At 43.0% G+C, this 17,289-nt stretch overlaps 1 protein-coding gene across 1 annotated transcript in view; it reads right to left on the bottom strand.

Annotated features, from left to right (window-relative positions):
- LOC140155715 (uncharacterized) overlaps positions 1-17,289 on the bottom strand; it is a 64,283-nt gene that overhangs the window by 23,018 nt on the left and 23,976 nt on the right. Inside the window, 4 exon segments of the mRNA XM_072178649.1 lie at positions 11,282-11,425; positions 12,880-12,903; positions 15,517-15,576; positions 16,416-16,583. Coding sequence (XP_072034750.1) covers positions 11,282-11,425; positions 12,880-12,903; positions 15,517-15,576; positions 16,416-16,583 — 396 coding nt within the window.

Genomic DNA, 17,289 nt, shown 5'->3' on the forward strand with positions numbered 1-17,289 from the left:
TTAAAGGAGTATTCAGAGATTTTCTTGGAACGGTTGACTCAATATAAGTGAAAAATCTATTAAGATCCAGGCAAGTTTCATCAACCTTTTCTTACCACTTAATTTGATTGGATATTGGTCTGCGATGTGGGTAAGCAGTAAACACTCTAGCTTATTCCTGATGCTACAGAGAGCTACAGTCATTATTTCATTATTTTAAGTTCCAGTAAAGGTATATTTTACAATTGTGATCACAGCCAAGGGGGTACTCAAGTACTCAAGTTTGGTTTTGGTAACATGTGCCTCTGAGAATATTTATACCAATTTTCTCAAATATAGGGCCTAGAATTTTGGCAAAATTTAACACAATTTCGTGAATTTTTCACATTTCAAAAGATTGAAATTTGGGCTCCAATCTAAGGTGAATTTGGAGTATATTGTCAAAAAAATGGGAAAAAATGACACATTTATATACCAAAATTGGCCATTGTTATACCAGAGGCCTGTAATGAGACGCATCCCATTTGATCATTCGTCGTAATGAGTACCCCTCTGGGATTTTTTACTACATGTATGTCTGTTTGGAGCCTCACTACATAAACTTCAGGAAAAAAAATAAAACAATTTGACTTAAATCACTGAATGTCCCTTTAAAAATGTATTGTATGCCTTATTTTTACACCACCTTGCTTGAGAGTGAATGTTAAATTATAAAGCGCCACAAAATACAGCGAGTCAATTTGCTACTTGATATGAAACTGAGAACCTACCCTTTTGTTGCGGAGTTGCTACTAAAATCTGCTTGCCTTTGATTATATACTTTCCTTCAGCAGATTTAGAATCATACCTATGATTAGCGAATCGGTATTTATTATTTCTATGTATATTACTAACATGATTTTTACGACTACATGTAGATGCAAATTCAAGGGGTCTGAATTGAACAGCAAATCAAGAAAAGCTATCAGCAAGGGGACAAAACATATCAATAGCACAGCAGCAGAAAGATGTATCTCTATTAGCCGATGTGTGTATACATTGCCTGTGATATGCAAATACACAGTCAGGCATGACTCCATGAGAATGATCATCCATGAAAAAAACCCTGAAAAGTTTGAAAAAGCCTGAAAAAGTGTGTGCCATTAGGCCAAAAACAGGCTGAAATTAAAAGAAAGTATGGAAATTTGGACCAAAAAAAGCCTGAATTCAGGCTTAATTCGCATGCCTGACAGTACATGCCCTATATGAATGCAGGCAAGCATGCACCATTCAGGAGTAGAGTCATGTATTTCACAAATCAGGGCAGTGACAGTTTTATCCATTCTTATCCATCCTTTTTAGCTGAAAATTTATATGTGCAGGCAGCAATGATTTACTCCTGAAATATTTGATTGAAAGTTACCAGGCATTATTGTATACTCCTGGTCAAAAATCCCCCCTGCTTGAATGAGTAGCAAACCTATGTTACGTAACCGTGATGATGTTCAGTTTGCAGTAACCTATTTTCCTGCAACTTACAACAAGGAAAGAGAATATTCTTAGCTTTATAATAACTAAATTTCATAGTTATGCCTGTCACTCTATCAGCTCAGTTCAGTATTTGTTCAACATTTGGAGAAAAACTGAAATTACCACATATCAAATATTTCATAAAAAGTGTAAATTACATGTTTATGCAATCCAATTTTATTTCTAGATTGTACAAACAAATTGTGCTTTGCAGCAAAAAAAGAGGGTGTTCTCTGCTTAACAAACACCAAGTTTCATTGACATCGGTCATCAACTTCTGGAAACAAATTTAATTTATCACATGCACACATTTTGTACTTGGATCACTATGCAGTGTGCATGGAGGGGAGGGGGATATTTTGAACAAGAGTATATAAACCAAGTTTATGTATTACGACTATGGCTTGCTTTTCATCAATATAATTTTTATAGCCAGTACTAAAGAATAACAGAACTTGAAATAGTCCCAAACAAAAATGTTTGGTAGACTCATAACGGGTGCGATCTTACCTTTCCGATGTTGATTAAGATACTTCTTGCATCGATCCCGAGATGCGGAAAAAACCAATAGTCATTTTGTCCCACATAAATGAATAAATAACAAAAACCCCGATCCCCGAGTGGACTCACCCATTCGGTGACGCCACACACGATAATCATCCCTTATCCGACTTGGGCAGCCCCTACTCGCCAAACTTGTAGGGGCGGCGGGTTCGGGATAATCAATATCGAAAGGTAAGATCGACCGGTTATGAGTCTACCAAACATTTTGTTTGGGACTAGACTCAGTACACCGGTCGATCTTACCGCTTCCGATGTTGATTAAGATACTTCTTGCATCAACATCTGAAAGATCGATCTAGCAAGTAACCGACGGATGGAGGTACAAGATTGGCCAGCATCTGATAAGGATCGGGAGAGTGGGTAGCATGGTAATCGCGAGGTCAAACTATTTCCCCCCCCTCACGGCCGGAAACAGAAAGACTACGTGAACAGACAAAACCCTGAACTGAAAGTGCAGTGGTTAAGAATAGAAACACTGGTTCTTACCATGTTGGAATTCTGATTGTCCGCAAAACACCTGATACCCAACCACCATGTTATCTCCCCAGAACAGCCCTGGTGAACTTATCGCCTGGTCGTTGGTTTACGTTTTTGTAGTAAACCGTGGAAAAGGACGACGGGTTCTTCCAGGACACAGCCTGACAAATCTCTTCAATGGGGACCCCCCTATGGTAGGCCCACGAAGATGAGATAGATCTGGTTGAGTGGGCCTTGGGGCGAGCATCTTTTGCCGCGCCCGAGGCCACCAACACCTGGAGCAGCCACCGTGCCAGAGTCTGTTTAGCGGCTGGACCGTGCGGTTCGGCGTGGGTGATAAATAAGCGGTCATGAGCCCTCTTAAGGTTTGTGTTCGCCAAGGTAGTGCTGTAGCGCCTCACCGGGCACCACAACCTGTCTTCGGCTATTGACGAACCCTGCCCAATACTGGGTAGGAAGAGGGGCGAGTGTCGGAATGTACTTCGCTCATTTTTTGCTAGGTTATCCGCGCGAAGAAACAGCGCCGCTCCGTTGTTAGTAACACGGAGGCTGACTTCGAGACTGCGTGCAACTCCGAAAGCAGCGCCGTCTCCAAGCCAACGCCAGAAGAAAGGCCGCTTAAGAGTGACGTATTTAAGGGTCGCTTTTGACAGGGGCTCAAAGGGGACCCTTAATATACCCAAGACTGTGTTGAGGTCCCATGGAGGGACCACCTTCCTTTCAAGCGGCGCCGTTGAACATACCGTCGAGAAGAAGACTTAGGGACCCATCTGAATTGATAGTCGACCCGTCTTCAAATCCCCGATGAATCGAGAGAATGGCTGACTTGTAGTTGGCTATCGTTGCCTGCTGAAGTCCTGACCTGAACTTTTCTGTCAGAAAATCTGCCACTAGAGGCACAGGGGCTCTAGTGGGAGATGTATTCTCTCATCGCACCATGCGTAGTAGGGAGCCAAACGCTGACTATACGTGACGGAGGGTAGACTCGTCTACCCCGGCGATGAGAGAAGCAGCTTCTGATGAAAAGCCTCCCTCCGCCGCAGACGTTCCTGATAAGGGCCATGCAGCTAACTGCAGGTGCTCTAGTGGTAGACTTGGTACCTCTCCTCCGGGCATCCGGAGTAGATTTGGTAACTCGGGGAGTACTCGCGGCTGTGCCGTTAGTAGATCCACCATCGGTCGAAACCACAGGTGTTTCGGCCAGAACGGTGCTATCAGAATGACGTTGCAATCCTCCTCCCGATCTTGGTCACCACCCTTGCGAGCAGTGAGATCGGGGAAAGCGTAAGCAGTCATTCCTCCCCAGTCTCACGGACAGAGCGCCCACGGCGAATGCCTGTGGGTCTGCGACCCTCGAGCAGTACACCGGCAGCTGATGATTTCGATGAGATGCGAACAAATCTATCGAGGGGTGGTACATCACCGCGAAGAGCGTCTGGGGGACCTGCGGAGCAAGGGACCATTCTGTAGGTCCCGACACCTTTCCTCGTGACAGATCGTCCGCGAGGATGTTGGTGACTCCCGCTATGTGCATCGCTCTCAACGTAATCTGCCTGGCCTTGCACCACCCTATCAGGCGAAAAGCGTGCAGGCACAACCGTGGTGACCTGGTGCCCCTTGTCTGTTGAGGTAGGCTACCACGGTTGTGTTGTCCGCTTGGACAACGATATGAGATCTCACGATCACCTTCTCGAAATGCTGGAGAGTTCTCTCCACTGCCCAAAGTTCGAGAAGGTTGATATGGAACTCCGTCTCCGTGGCCGACCATAGGCCCGAGACTGAGTCCCGTGGATGTGGCCCCCAGCCCAGCTTTGACGCGCCGGTCGTCACTACGTGACGCACCGCTGGTGCAGGAAACCTGACACCTTGAGTCAAATTGGGCTGATGGGTCCACCACCAGAGTTCTCTCGCGCGATCTCCGACATCGAACCGCGAGGGATATTGGGTGACGACTGGGCCTGTAAAAGGCTAGAAGGTGTAGTTGTATAGGCCTCATGTGAAAGCGGCAGTACGGCACGAGGTCTACCATACTGGCCATAAGGCCCAAAACCTTCATCCATGCCACAGCGGGTGCTCCTCTGACTCGCCAAGAGTCGGGCACACTCGCCATGTTCGTCACCCTCTCGGGTGAGGGCGCGCGATCCCCTCCTTGAGGTTGATCTGGGCCCCTAAGAATAGTGGTGTCTGCGTCGGGACCAAATTGGATTTCTTGACGTTGATCAGAAATCCCAGGTCCCACGAGACACTGTGTCTCCAGTGGGGTGCGTCCGTAAATGAACCACTCGTCCAGGTAGCAACACATCTTGACTCCCCTGCGCTTCCGGTACGCTGCCACCGCCCTGACCAGGAGTGTAAACACTCTGGGGAGGTGGACAAGTCAATGGCAGGCATCGAAACTGGTAAGTTTGACCTGTACCTTGAAACGTAGAAACCTCTGATCTTGAGGTGCGATCGGAACATGCAGATATGCGTCCGAGAGATCTAGCGATGCCGCCCACATACCCTTGATGGGGCAGGCTAGCACCGAAGCGAGAGTCTCCATTCTGAACCTCTTGGGCCTGATGAACTCGCTCAACGGCTTGAGGTTCAGAATGGGCCTCAGTCGCCGGTCTTCTTTGGAGCCAGAAAAAGTGCTCCAAAACCCCTTGGTGAAAGGGGGTAGACCGGGACAATCGCTTGCTTCGTGAGAAGCTGAGTGACCTCTGACAGTAGTGCCCGACGCTGGGGGCCGTCTGGCGGCACTACCGTGGACCTCTGAATCGTGCAGGCGACGAGGGGTGGCTGGTAAATTCCAGCCTGTAACCCCACTGACCACTGACAATACCCAGGCGCCCGGTGAGATGGCATGCCATCTCTGGGCGTGTAATGCACAGCGGCCGCCCACAGGGGAATCCTGTGGAAGTCCAAGGCCTGCCGGCATGGACTGTCGACCGCCGTGCCCTCAGGACCGATCTGGTTTGCCACCCTTAGAAGAACGGCTCTTCTTGGGGGCTTGCCATACTGATCCAGCACTACTCTTGCGCTTCCCAGTTTTTTTGGGAGGCGCTGGAGTAGCCTCGGCTCGGGTGTAGTCTGTGGTGCTGGCCCTGCTGAAGCGGAGCTGGCGCTGAAGAACGCTTAGAAGACTTCTTCTTCTTGTGCTTCTTCGCCTTTACTGCCCTTCCCTTGGTCAGGGCAGCCTCTGACTTCTTCAGAGTGCTCTCATTGGTGGCCTTCTTTGCCCGGTCCTCTACCGTGAGCGCAAAAGGCCTGTCCAAAGAGTAGCCCCTGTCCCACCGAGTCTGACTTCTTCATTGCTTCAGCAAAGTCGGAGCCGTAAGTTGACTGGAGGGACAGACAGGCATTCTCCGGCGGCGAGATGACATCCTATGGGCTAGGCCCATAGAACTCTCGTTGAGGTTAGCTGTTAGCACCGCTAACAGATTAACCTCGCGGAAGAGTTCGACGTTGCCCGTGGTCGTTCGCTACCTTCCTACCGAGGTGCTCGGCAAGCGTGGTAGCGACGCTAGAGACTCTGATAAGCGGCGTGCTCGCTTATCGATGAGCTTTAGCTCCTCCTCCCACTGGGGGAGAACGACCCGGCGCCTTGGCCGCAGCGGCAGGCGCTGGCAACGCTCTGGATCCATGTCAGGGACCCTGAGGTAGGTTTCAGAGTCCTCCTGCGAAACACGCAGTGGAAGCGTGCAAGCACGCTGCGTCGAAGCTCCAGCGAGCCTGACAGCCCTACAAAACCTACCCTTGAGGTCCGCCGGCAATGCAAGTGCTGGCGACCCTTGTGTGGACGCGCTAGCTGGGCATCCTACTGAAAGATGCCCTGGTCCTCCTGAACGGACTCCTCCTGAGAGAAAGCCAGGCCCAAACCTTGGGCCACACGGCTCATCACCTCAGCGGTGTCCGCAGGCAGACCATTGCTAGCGAAGTTCCTCACGGGAAGCGGGGAAGGATACCTGAAGCTACCTGCACAGCCTCATCAGACTGTGAGTCGCTACTGGTTTCATCTTCCGACTCCTTTCCCTCGCCTTCAGACTCTGACTCACTCTCTGATGAGGAAGAGATCTGACGACGGGCATCTGAAGGTGGACAGGGAGGTGTCGCCACCGTGTGGCTAGCCAACTGAACACCAGCAGAAGAGGGAGTACTCCCGCCAGACCCCGAGATGCTAGCCATAGCACCCGGGATCTGCCCGCTCTCGCTGCTGTCGCCCTAGCCATAGCAGCGGGCGGCCTACCCTGAGCTGTATCAGGGTTAGCCACTCGCCGCCCAGCCTGGGTAACAGCTGGTGGTACTGCTTGCCCATCGCTAGGCGGCACTTGCCACGGTGCTAGACCGTGGAAGAAACCACCCTGCGGCGGATACCACGGGGCATACCCTGTCAGTAGCTGACCCTGAAAGGATCCGCCACCAGGGGAACCCCATGGAACGGCAGTACCAGTACCGCCCCCCCTGTTGCCACAGAGACTGTGGTAACCAGGACGCAGTACTGCGGTACCTGCGTGGTTGTAGCGTAGGTGCCCGGTAGGGCTCCGGCCGCGCACCACTGTACCCATGCCTCACAGCGTTCCCCGCTAGAGGATCAAGCCGCAGTGTATGGGTACCCGCTATACTGGCTGTCCCTTGGCTAAAAGGAGCTTGCCTAGTATCACGGGTAGCTGAGCGTGTATACCCTCGATCAGTCACCTCGCTACCTGAATAGGCAGTATCAATCAATGGAGCCATGCTCCGCTGAATAGATAGTGATCGATCATAAGAGGGTAATCGACCCATTGACTGTAATGGATCACCCACGCTCTGCTGGCTCTCGAGGACATAAGTGGGTTGTTGATCAGCCAGGCTGTTCAAACTACCTACCCTAACCTCTTGAGCCTCACCCAAGGTCGCTGTGTGTGGCGGACCACCACGGCAGCTATGGGGCGTGCATAGTGGCTACCACTGAAGTCGAGCCGTAGCTCGCCTCGGTAGCTGCCAACGCTTGCACTTGGGTCGCTGTCCCGAACCCCGGTATAGCCGCTTAGCCAGTCCCGGAGGACAGCCGCAGCCATTCCAAGGCCCAGGGCATCACTCGGCGGTCCCGCCATGGAACGCTGCCGTGTGACAACCCCAGTTGGTTCTGCTAAGACTACACCCAAGCGTTAGCCCCGGTATCGTTTCTGCTAAACCCATGCACGTTTTCATTCGACCCTTGGGAACGAACGAAGCGTGCTGCGTGTCGTGGATCAACCCAGGCAAGCCCGGGTTCCACTGGCACGCTGCGTGCTACAGACCGCCGAGGCAAGCCCGGAGGTCCGTTCGCACGCTGTATGCTAGGATTCAACCCAGGCAAGCCCGGGTACCCTTGGCATACTGTCCGTCGCCGGCTACTTCGCTGGTGCTAGACCCGCCGTTCGCCAGCAATAGACGGGTGTCCACCTGCAAGAAACTCGCTAGAGATCTCACTGGTAGACTGGTACTCGCCTGTTAGGGCAAGTACCGCCTGCTGCCTGCTACTAGCTTAGACGTTAAGTCAGTGCTTTCGCTGGCTGTTAGGCCTTCGGGCTCGCTAGCAGTCCCCGGAGGGTCCGCCTGCTTGCCCGGGACCGAGCCCCAGAGGTTACCTTAGCGTGGCCCTTGCCGGGTCAGCGCTAGTACCTACCATATCAATCTTACCTGTAGGCTTCTGTTTCTTAGTCTTCGTTTTCTGTCTGTGTCGAAGACCCAAACGAGCGCTACTTTCTAAATCCTCGAAGTGGATGTCCGATAAGCCTATGCAAAAGGAAGCACACTTATTTGATTTAGAGCAATCCCTGTGAGTGTAGCAGAGTGGATGCGGGTCCCACTCTGCCACAAGGGAAGGGCATGATTGACAAGGCCTGGACATTGTAGTAATCGGGGAGCGTACAGCACTACCCCCCCGAACACAAGCTCAAGCCCAATAAACAGACCCACACGCACAGTGGCTGACGCTGATGTAGTGGTATGATATAAAAATATATGTACAAAGGGATGAAAAACTGAAAACCTTTTGGTATAGATTTGTCAGGCTGGTCCCTTCGGAAACCCACCGAACTCTTAGCAGTAACTCGTCATCAGACGCAGCATCTGAAAGATATAACGATAGAGCACACCATAAACATAGCGATAATCACTCACCATACATGTATACACAGTACTGTACAAACATCTATTGTAACTTACTAGTCTGCTATAGTTGTTTTACGTGAGAACAAAAATAAAATGGCGTCCTAAGGGCGGCCATTTTGAAATGTGTGTTCCGTATACGAACGGGAACACTCATACAAGCTAAGTTTTTGGATCGCTTTTTGTCACTTTTCTAGCCGAAAAATGTCGTCAAAACTATCTCCTAGCGCACTATACTGGTTGGTTTTACCTCAGGTGTAACAAACAAACTGTATATCTCGTCCTTTGGTTCGTAATGATACTTAGCGTTGGTAAAGAAAAATCCACACGTCTATCTCATCTAGAAACCAAGGAGGATAAGGGATGATTACAGGGCATGAATTTTAAAAAACAGCAGGTGTGCTACAAATCGCACTCCTGGAAATAGTCAGGCGAGCTACAGGTGTGCTGTTAATTGCACTCGGTGAGGATTTTAGGTGTGCTATCATTTGCACTCGGTAAGAAGTTTAGGTGGGCTATTTGAATTATTGCACTTGATATTCAGATAAGAAGCATTGGTGTTGAATGTGGGACTACAATGTACAGAAAGACAGGGAAGGAGAAAGAAAGAAAAGGAAAGAAAAAAGAAAAGGAGAAAAAAGGGAAGGAGAAAGAAAAGGAAAAAAAAGGAAAAAAAAAAAAAACACGGGCCTAAATAAAATAAAACATAAATACACTGCTTAAATACATAAAATTATTTATTATTTCATACATAATCATAAACCAACAATTACTATGCAAACCACGCCCGTAAAACATGTTTACTATATTCACCCATTGCAAAAGTCGCCAAATTAAGTATTTACACAAAGTGCCACTTCACTCACTTTTTGCGCAAGGCACCCTCCAATCTTATTTAACCAAACATTTTATGTACAAAAACTACATTTATTCACCGTGTGCACAATTTAACTCACCGTTAAACTCTGTTAGTTAGATATTTGGAGAGTAGTTTCCGAAAAATCAGTTCGAAATCGCCACTTTCAAATTCACTAGAAAGTCGCCAAAATTTGCCGCGAACAAGTGCCAATCATGTGTGTTGGTACCATGCGCAATGGAGCTTCAGTTTTCACTAGACTTGGAAACCTACGGCATGGAAACACCGCGGTTATCAGCGAATCGCAAATTGACCTTTTCATTGTTGACCTGCTTGTGAACTGCGACCTGACAGTGCAAGTGACTTGTTTTAATTACGTTATAGGAACACTTTCATCAGTACTATTTTCGTTACATATTTTATGCATGTGAAGAATATTACGGGGATGAATTTGAAGGCTGAATTTGATGGCTGCAACTTTGGAAACTCCTTCAGGTGACAAGGTGCGCTATAAATCGCACTCGGTAAAGTGATTTAAGGTGGGCTCTATGCGCGCGATCGCACTCGCGCGCCTTAAAATGCATGGCCTGTGATTATCGTGTGTGACGTCACCGAATGGGTGAGTCCACTCGGGGATCGGGGTTTTTGTTATTTATTCATTTATGTGGGACAAAATGACTATTGGTTTTTTCCGCATCTCGGGATCGATGCAAGAAGTATCTTAATCAACATCGGAAACGGTAAGATCGACCGGTGTACTGAGTCTATACTGTGTGCAAAAAGTATCCAAACACTTAAAGCAATATCTTATAGATACTTAACCTAAAGTACCATTATAATGTAATCATTAGATAAATAATATTGTTCTGCGTATTTTGATACCTCATTTGGCACGGTGCAACTTTATTTCCCCAAGTTATACCAAATTGAATGGAAAAGGCCAGGAGAGCATTTCAAAAGTGACAAATTTGAGCTGTTTCCTCCTTCAGGGTGATTCCTATACGGGCTCATTATAGCAGGGTGATTCCTATACGGGCTCATTATGGGCGCACACCACTAAATAATCTTCCCATTGAAACACGTGTAAAAACACCGATTTTCTTTGCTCATTTTGAGGCCTTTTGGGCTCGTTGTAAAATATTTTATGATGACCAGTCGATTGCAAATCGATGAAAGTTTAACATATGTTTCCATGTATGGGGGTCCTTCCACCTCGTTTTCCCGCTACGAGGCCGCGAACAGCGCCATCACTGTTTTTGACATGCTCTCAAGACTGCAAACCCGATTCTGCCATTTTTTAATTCATGGACCTATTTTCTCAATAATTATAAAATGCAACTTTTTGGCGACTCAAATTTATGTATAGGCTTTACACTTTTATTTAAGCTATAATTCGCCACTCTTTCTGATTAATAAGTCTAAAGACCAGCCCAAAATACCTCAAAAAGTTTCTGTTTTTTACCGGAACTCATTAGGGTTACACAAATGGCGCATTGATTTAGTGGTGTGCCCCCTTATAGCAGGGTGATTCCTATACGGGCTCATTATAGCAGGGTGATTCCTATACGGGCTCATTATAGCGTGACAGATCAATACTCACTTGCCATGCTCATAATAAATGTGTTTCGAAAGAAAAGCCTATGTAAATTTTGTCACTTTTCATTTAAATTGGTATAATTATCCATCTATTGATTACTTCATATGGTAAATAAGTTTTAGTGTATTTAAGATATTCCTTTTGTTTGAAGTGTTCAGAGACTTTTTGTGTGCAGTATAGAATACCTCCAGTTGCTCCTGCTTTCTGCTGTGATTGCTGTTGCTGCTGCTGCTGTGGCTGCTGTTGCTGTGGCTGAGCTAATGGAAAGTTTGATGTTGTTGTTTGCTGTGGTTGTCCCGGTGATGGTTGATTTACGACCGTGCTTGGAGCTGGAGAAGAAATAGGCAGAGTATACAATCAGGAATAAATATTTGATTTATTCTCTTGTCTTTTATTAGTAAACAAATGCTATTGCTTAATGGTTCCCAATTAGCATATCGTTATACATAGCATATAGCTATCCCGTACTGAACAGTACAACTTTCATTTCAATTTCTTTCCTTATTTTCCCAAACTTAAATCATCAATTACTTTCAGAAGCAGACTTGCCCACCTTCTAAAACAATTCTCAGTATTCTCAAGATAATTTGTATTCTTCCATATAAAATCAGTGTTTTCATACTTCCATGTACAAAATTATAGCATTTTTAGAATTCTTCAGTATTTTATCAGTGTTCTTATACTGAATTTTAGTATTAGTTGCCAGCTTGCAAAACTATTAGCCTATTCAACCTAATTAGCACCCCGCCCCTGCAGAATTTTTAGTGACAACTGTCGAAGCGCCCCTTTTCAATGCACAACTAATTTCTATCAAATGTCTGAATAAAATTACCTCTTAGACCTCACTCAAGAACTCTAGCTTGGAATTTGCACCCGATAGTTACGCATTCGAGGTTAGAGTTCTAAGCTATCGTTTTTGGTAGATCAGCGTTGCAATTATTTGCAACGCATGTGAAATATTCTGTTAATTGACTTCTTGAGTAACTTAAACCTTCCAGTTTATTATTATGCTGACTTCAGATACATTGTATTTTGAATATTTATGCATGTAAATTCAAATTTATCAGTAGCTTTCATGTTACCATTTGATTAAGCGCCCCTTGAAACTCAAGTACCTGGGTGCTAATTAGGTTGAATATACTAATGCATGCTTATGTATCCTTCGATATGGCCAAACACATACCAATTTGAATTACAAATTTCTCTTTGGCATTCAAACTTTTGATGTTCAATGATATTCTATAGCAAGCCCATATAAAAAAGGCAAAATATTAACTGTTAAGTCCGCCCTTAACCAGAATATTTTGAAAAAGAACAAACTATTATACATGTTAGTGGGAAGCATATTTGATTTATTACATAACCAATTCACCAAAGCAATATTATGCAGATGCTGTTGCCTTTGCATCATTTTGTTTGTACCATTGTATAACCTTCAATGCGATTTCGTAAGTAATGAGCTTGTGAATAAGTATTTCCCTTTTTATTTATTTTTAAAAATATCTTTTCTTGTACATGTACATTTTGTTCAGTGTTGGCTATTTTAAATTGAGCACACCATATGATGGATATAAACATAGTTTTCTCAGCATGTGGACTGTTAAGCTAAGCTTTCACCATTAGAAACATGCTGATAACTTCTTGTTGTGGGAATAAACAAGCTGGGGTTGATTTTATGTCTGTTGCTTCTTGATCAAAGTATATTAGTGGCATCTCTGTATAAATAATCATAAGCAGCACTTAGCAATATAGTTATATGGGTTATAAATCAAATAAAGGTTACCTGGTATGCCAGTGAAAGTAAATACTGTAATTGAAAAACACAATTTAATCACAAATGTACCACAAATATTATAACATACAATCCTAGTTCTCATAAGCAAACTCTCAGTCATCCATCTGACTGGTGATTGCCAACTTGAGTGATTGCATCAAGTGATTGCTTAGCCAGCAACACATCCATCCATGGGGGTTTGCGAACTTGGGCAGCTTGAAAAATGCCTAAGCTGTTAATAGCCCCTTCAATAAAAACCCTGACAAAATGAATTTATAGTAGAATTTTGTTTAAAATCAACAACTTAGAGCTTTTGTATATGGTCATTTTCACGGTAAAGGGTGTAACTTTGGATTTTTAACATTTTAATCCGTAGTGTTCCAATAAAGCCACAGAATTCCATGATTTTTGGCCACATAAGTCATCTAGTTAGCAGCTACCTTGGGTAGCATAATCAGCTTTCTGAGTTACTGCGTTCAGTTTTAGCAGGCTTAAATGTACTTAATATTGCCATTTTGAAAAACTATAAAAAACAGTAACATTTTTGTAAAACCCTGTGTTTTCTTCAGTTAGTTCATGGATAATTTTTCTTATCCTGAAAGTACAGTCATATGTTCAGTAAACACTGCCACATTAGATTTAATTGTGAACGGCCCTGTATTTTTGAGAACCGGACTTGATATTTGTCGTTTCGAGGCTTCATTTTCCGTTAACAATTGTTAACAAACTTTGTGGGTGTAGCTTTGGTTCATAATTCTTGGTTATTTCTTCACTTCTTCTTGATTTATAACAGTTGTTATCTTAACTTGAAATGGGTAACAAAAATTAGCCGATTTGCAAGCTTTTAAAATTTTTATAAAATCTTGACTTCAAATAGCCGTTTTCCGTTAACTTTTTGAAGCCTCGAAACAAACTGTTCAGCAAGCTTGTGCAAATATAAATAAAAGAGCTCATCCAATCTATTTATCAAAATGTAGCAAAGTAGATCCTCAAGTCACATGTTTTTAAATCGTGGAGATATATATCACCGTTTGAAAATGGGACCCAATACAAACTTTCCGTTAACAATTGAAGCCTCCGAAACAAATGAAGCCTCCGAAACAACAGTAAACTTAATTATCATCTATGCATATCTAAATTGGTGTGTTTCATAATGATATATGCATTGTAATTATTACTTGATATGTGCAGAATGTCATAAATTTAAAAAAAATTGACATTATGGTTAATGTTTGAAAAATATACTGATACCTTAAAAAGCCTGTTTCGGAGGCTTCACATGCAAAAAACACCATACTTAACAAATGGGTGAAAAAATTAATGTGTGATAAATCTACAATATCTGCCGCATAGAATCATTGATTCAATACACACAAGAAAATAACAGCTTAGATGATCCCAACACTGTTGTTTTCAAAAAACTACTTCTGCAATGTTTAACAATTGTTAACATTAAGCCTCCGAAACAAAAAAAGTGACTTGCTGTGATAATTTAATTTTTGTCACAACTGAAATTCAATACTTTAGAAGCAAAGCATGAAAATTGGTAATTGTGATATTTTTTACCTATTTTTTTATGTCAACTTGTAGTAGTTAGCTGAATATTTTACTTTTATGATCACCTGTGTTGTTAACTGAAGCCTCCGAAACACAAATCGCTTGAATTGCCAATTCTAAAAAATAACTCCAATTTCTGTGAAACTTGGCTGGGAGGTTCCTTTCATCAAGTAGTATTTGTACATGAAGTTAGACATTCAAATTATTTTAGGAACCCAATTAAAACTTAAAAAATATGTTTAAGGTTTGGAAATTTCCATTGTATGACACTTGATGTTAAAAATTTTCAAAACTGCAATTACAAACATAGCAAAACATGGTATAAAATTTAACTTATATCTGTTGACTTACTTTGGAATGGAATTTCACATGTATTCCAGCTTTCATGTCAAAATTTTCTGAGGTTATGTAAAATACATTTTTTCTTAGATTTTAACCAAAATGTTATGCAAATGTCAAATTTTTATTAGAAATCAAAAGGTTTAAGCCTTGAAACATTATTTTACTTGAATTTAAGTTGCTTCTATGCATGATTTCAGTAAACAGAAACATATTTAAGTGGTTTGAAATTTTGACCCTAAAAATCAAAAGTTACACCCTTTACCGTGAAAATGACCATATAAGAAGGCAATTTCTGATGTATTCATCTATTATCGCAGTTGCATCATGATGAAGAGCCAGCAGTTAAAATTTTGATTTTACTGCAAAATATGTTGGTTGTAATTTACCATGTGATGGCACACTCACTGGCAGCATAAATTCCATGTCAGATCAGACTTAGATCACCCCTAATAAAATCATGTGCTGAAATATGGATACTATGCTTGAACTTGAACAAAGATGACTCCATAATTAAGACCTTATATAATTAAAGGAGGATGATCCAATCAACAATCTCATACACATTTTTTCTAAATCATAATGGAGATTTTGGTTCAGTGGAAAGCCCATATTTTTCTCACTGACCTTGTGAAATATTAGGACTGAAACATATTTTGTATGGATTTTGCCAGTATCGGATGTGATAGTTCTGACATTGCAAAAAGGCTTCCCACCTTTATATCAGGGTTATTTTTATTGCATGCTTACCTTGCGATGTTGGTTGACTCGGTGCTGGCACTTTAAATGGGGCTGGTGCTGGGGATCCTCCTGTTATGAAACAAAAGCAGCTTATTAGGAAATGGAAAACAAATTCAACTATTATAATGCAACATTTCTAAAGGCATTATTATCATCTTAGTTAGGAGGTGTGGTTTATCTTGTACGCACTGAATTTCATTGGATCCTGGGTGTCGTCTATGAAGCAATTGAAGACAGTGGCCATGTCATTGTGGAACATGTTTGCTGAAGCGCGCTTATGTGGTGCAATGTAGGCATTTGCCTAGTGTGTATTACGTACACTATCTTGGTACGATTATGACGATTATCATTCATCCAGGTATAAATAACTATGAAATGAAAGTTATAATCTGATCTACTGGACTTACGTTTTTTAATGGCAATATTTCACATCCTATCTCGGATGCATCGTCATGCCATCTGATGTTAAAGCGGCAAAATTTCGTAGACCTGTGAAGAGGATGTTACGTCACATATCGAATATGAGCCAAACCTCTGAGGGATCTTCTTTATTGCTGAACAATAGGCCCCTGCCAAGTTGTGTCATAGCCCACCTCCCTTATTAAGTGATAGGATTGAAATATTGCCACTCAAAAACGTAAGTCCAGTAGATCAGATTATAACTCTAATTTCATAACTATCTTGGTGCATGCAAACTAAAGTTGTGAACAAGTTAATTTAGAATAAGGGAACTTTTCATGGCAGTAATTTGTTTTTTTGCTAAATAAAATAGTTTTTACAATAATATTTAACTTGATTAAAAATGAGAAGTAGGAATTTTAGTTTTTACATTCCCCCATAGTGTCATAGAGGATAGGCAGGTCTAATAAGTTGATACTGGCTGATATAAAGCACTGTTTGTTTCCTACCTGGCTGCATTCCCATAGGGCTAGGTACAGAAGTTATTGTTGTGGTAGACCCCTGTTGTGAAGGCGGCACTGTTGACGACACTGGTGGATTCACCTGACTCGCTTGCTTTTTGGGTGAAGCCATTTGTTTGGCTGCTCCATCTTTTACATCACCTCCCACTGTTTTATCTGCATTTATTGAAAGATGTTCAAGACAACACAATGATGATTATTAGCAAGTATGTGTATATTAAAGATAGGGATAACCATCAAAAGTTCATGTTGACCCTATTGCTACAAAAGATTGTTTTCTGAGTAGAACTAATCAACAGAAGTATTTTGGTGGTTAAATGGTCAAAATCGGTCAAAACTTTTGAATTATGAATTATCAAAGTTTCCCATTCTGACCGGTCATTGGAACGAAATAAAATGACAAGGTCCAAAAATAGCAGTTGGGAGCAAAATTGGCATAAGCATATATTTACCTTTATATATTTCTTTATTTTAACATATTTGCAAACATGAAACAAGCATATTGTGAAAGTATCAAAGGGTTTCTTATGAAATGGCACTTAACTAGTCACTGGCATAACTTATTTCTTCAAACCAAGGCATTGAAATCATGCATTTAGAGGACATTTGCCAAAAATCATCCAAGATAGCCGATATGGCACAAAATCAAAATTGCACTAAGTAGGTGAACTTTTTTTTCACAACCAAGAATTTCAATGTTATTGGGTTTAATATGACCAATTAGTAGGTGTATGTAAACAAAATCTTAAGTTTTGAAGGTCATTGACTCATTCACAACAATAGAGATTATCCTCATCATGCTCATGTGTATTCCTGTAGTATTCCTCATTCAAACCAAAGTAGCACTCAATACATTATGAGT

The sequence above is a fragment of the Amphiura filiformis genome, chromosome 6 (assembly GCF_039555335.1).
Source record: "Amphiura filiformis chromosome 6, Afil_fr2py, whole genome shotgun sequence".
Classification (NCBI taxonomy): domain Eukaryota; kingdom Metazoa; phylum Echinodermata; class Ophiuroidea; order Amphilepidida; family Amphiuridae; genus Amphiura; species Amphiura filiformis.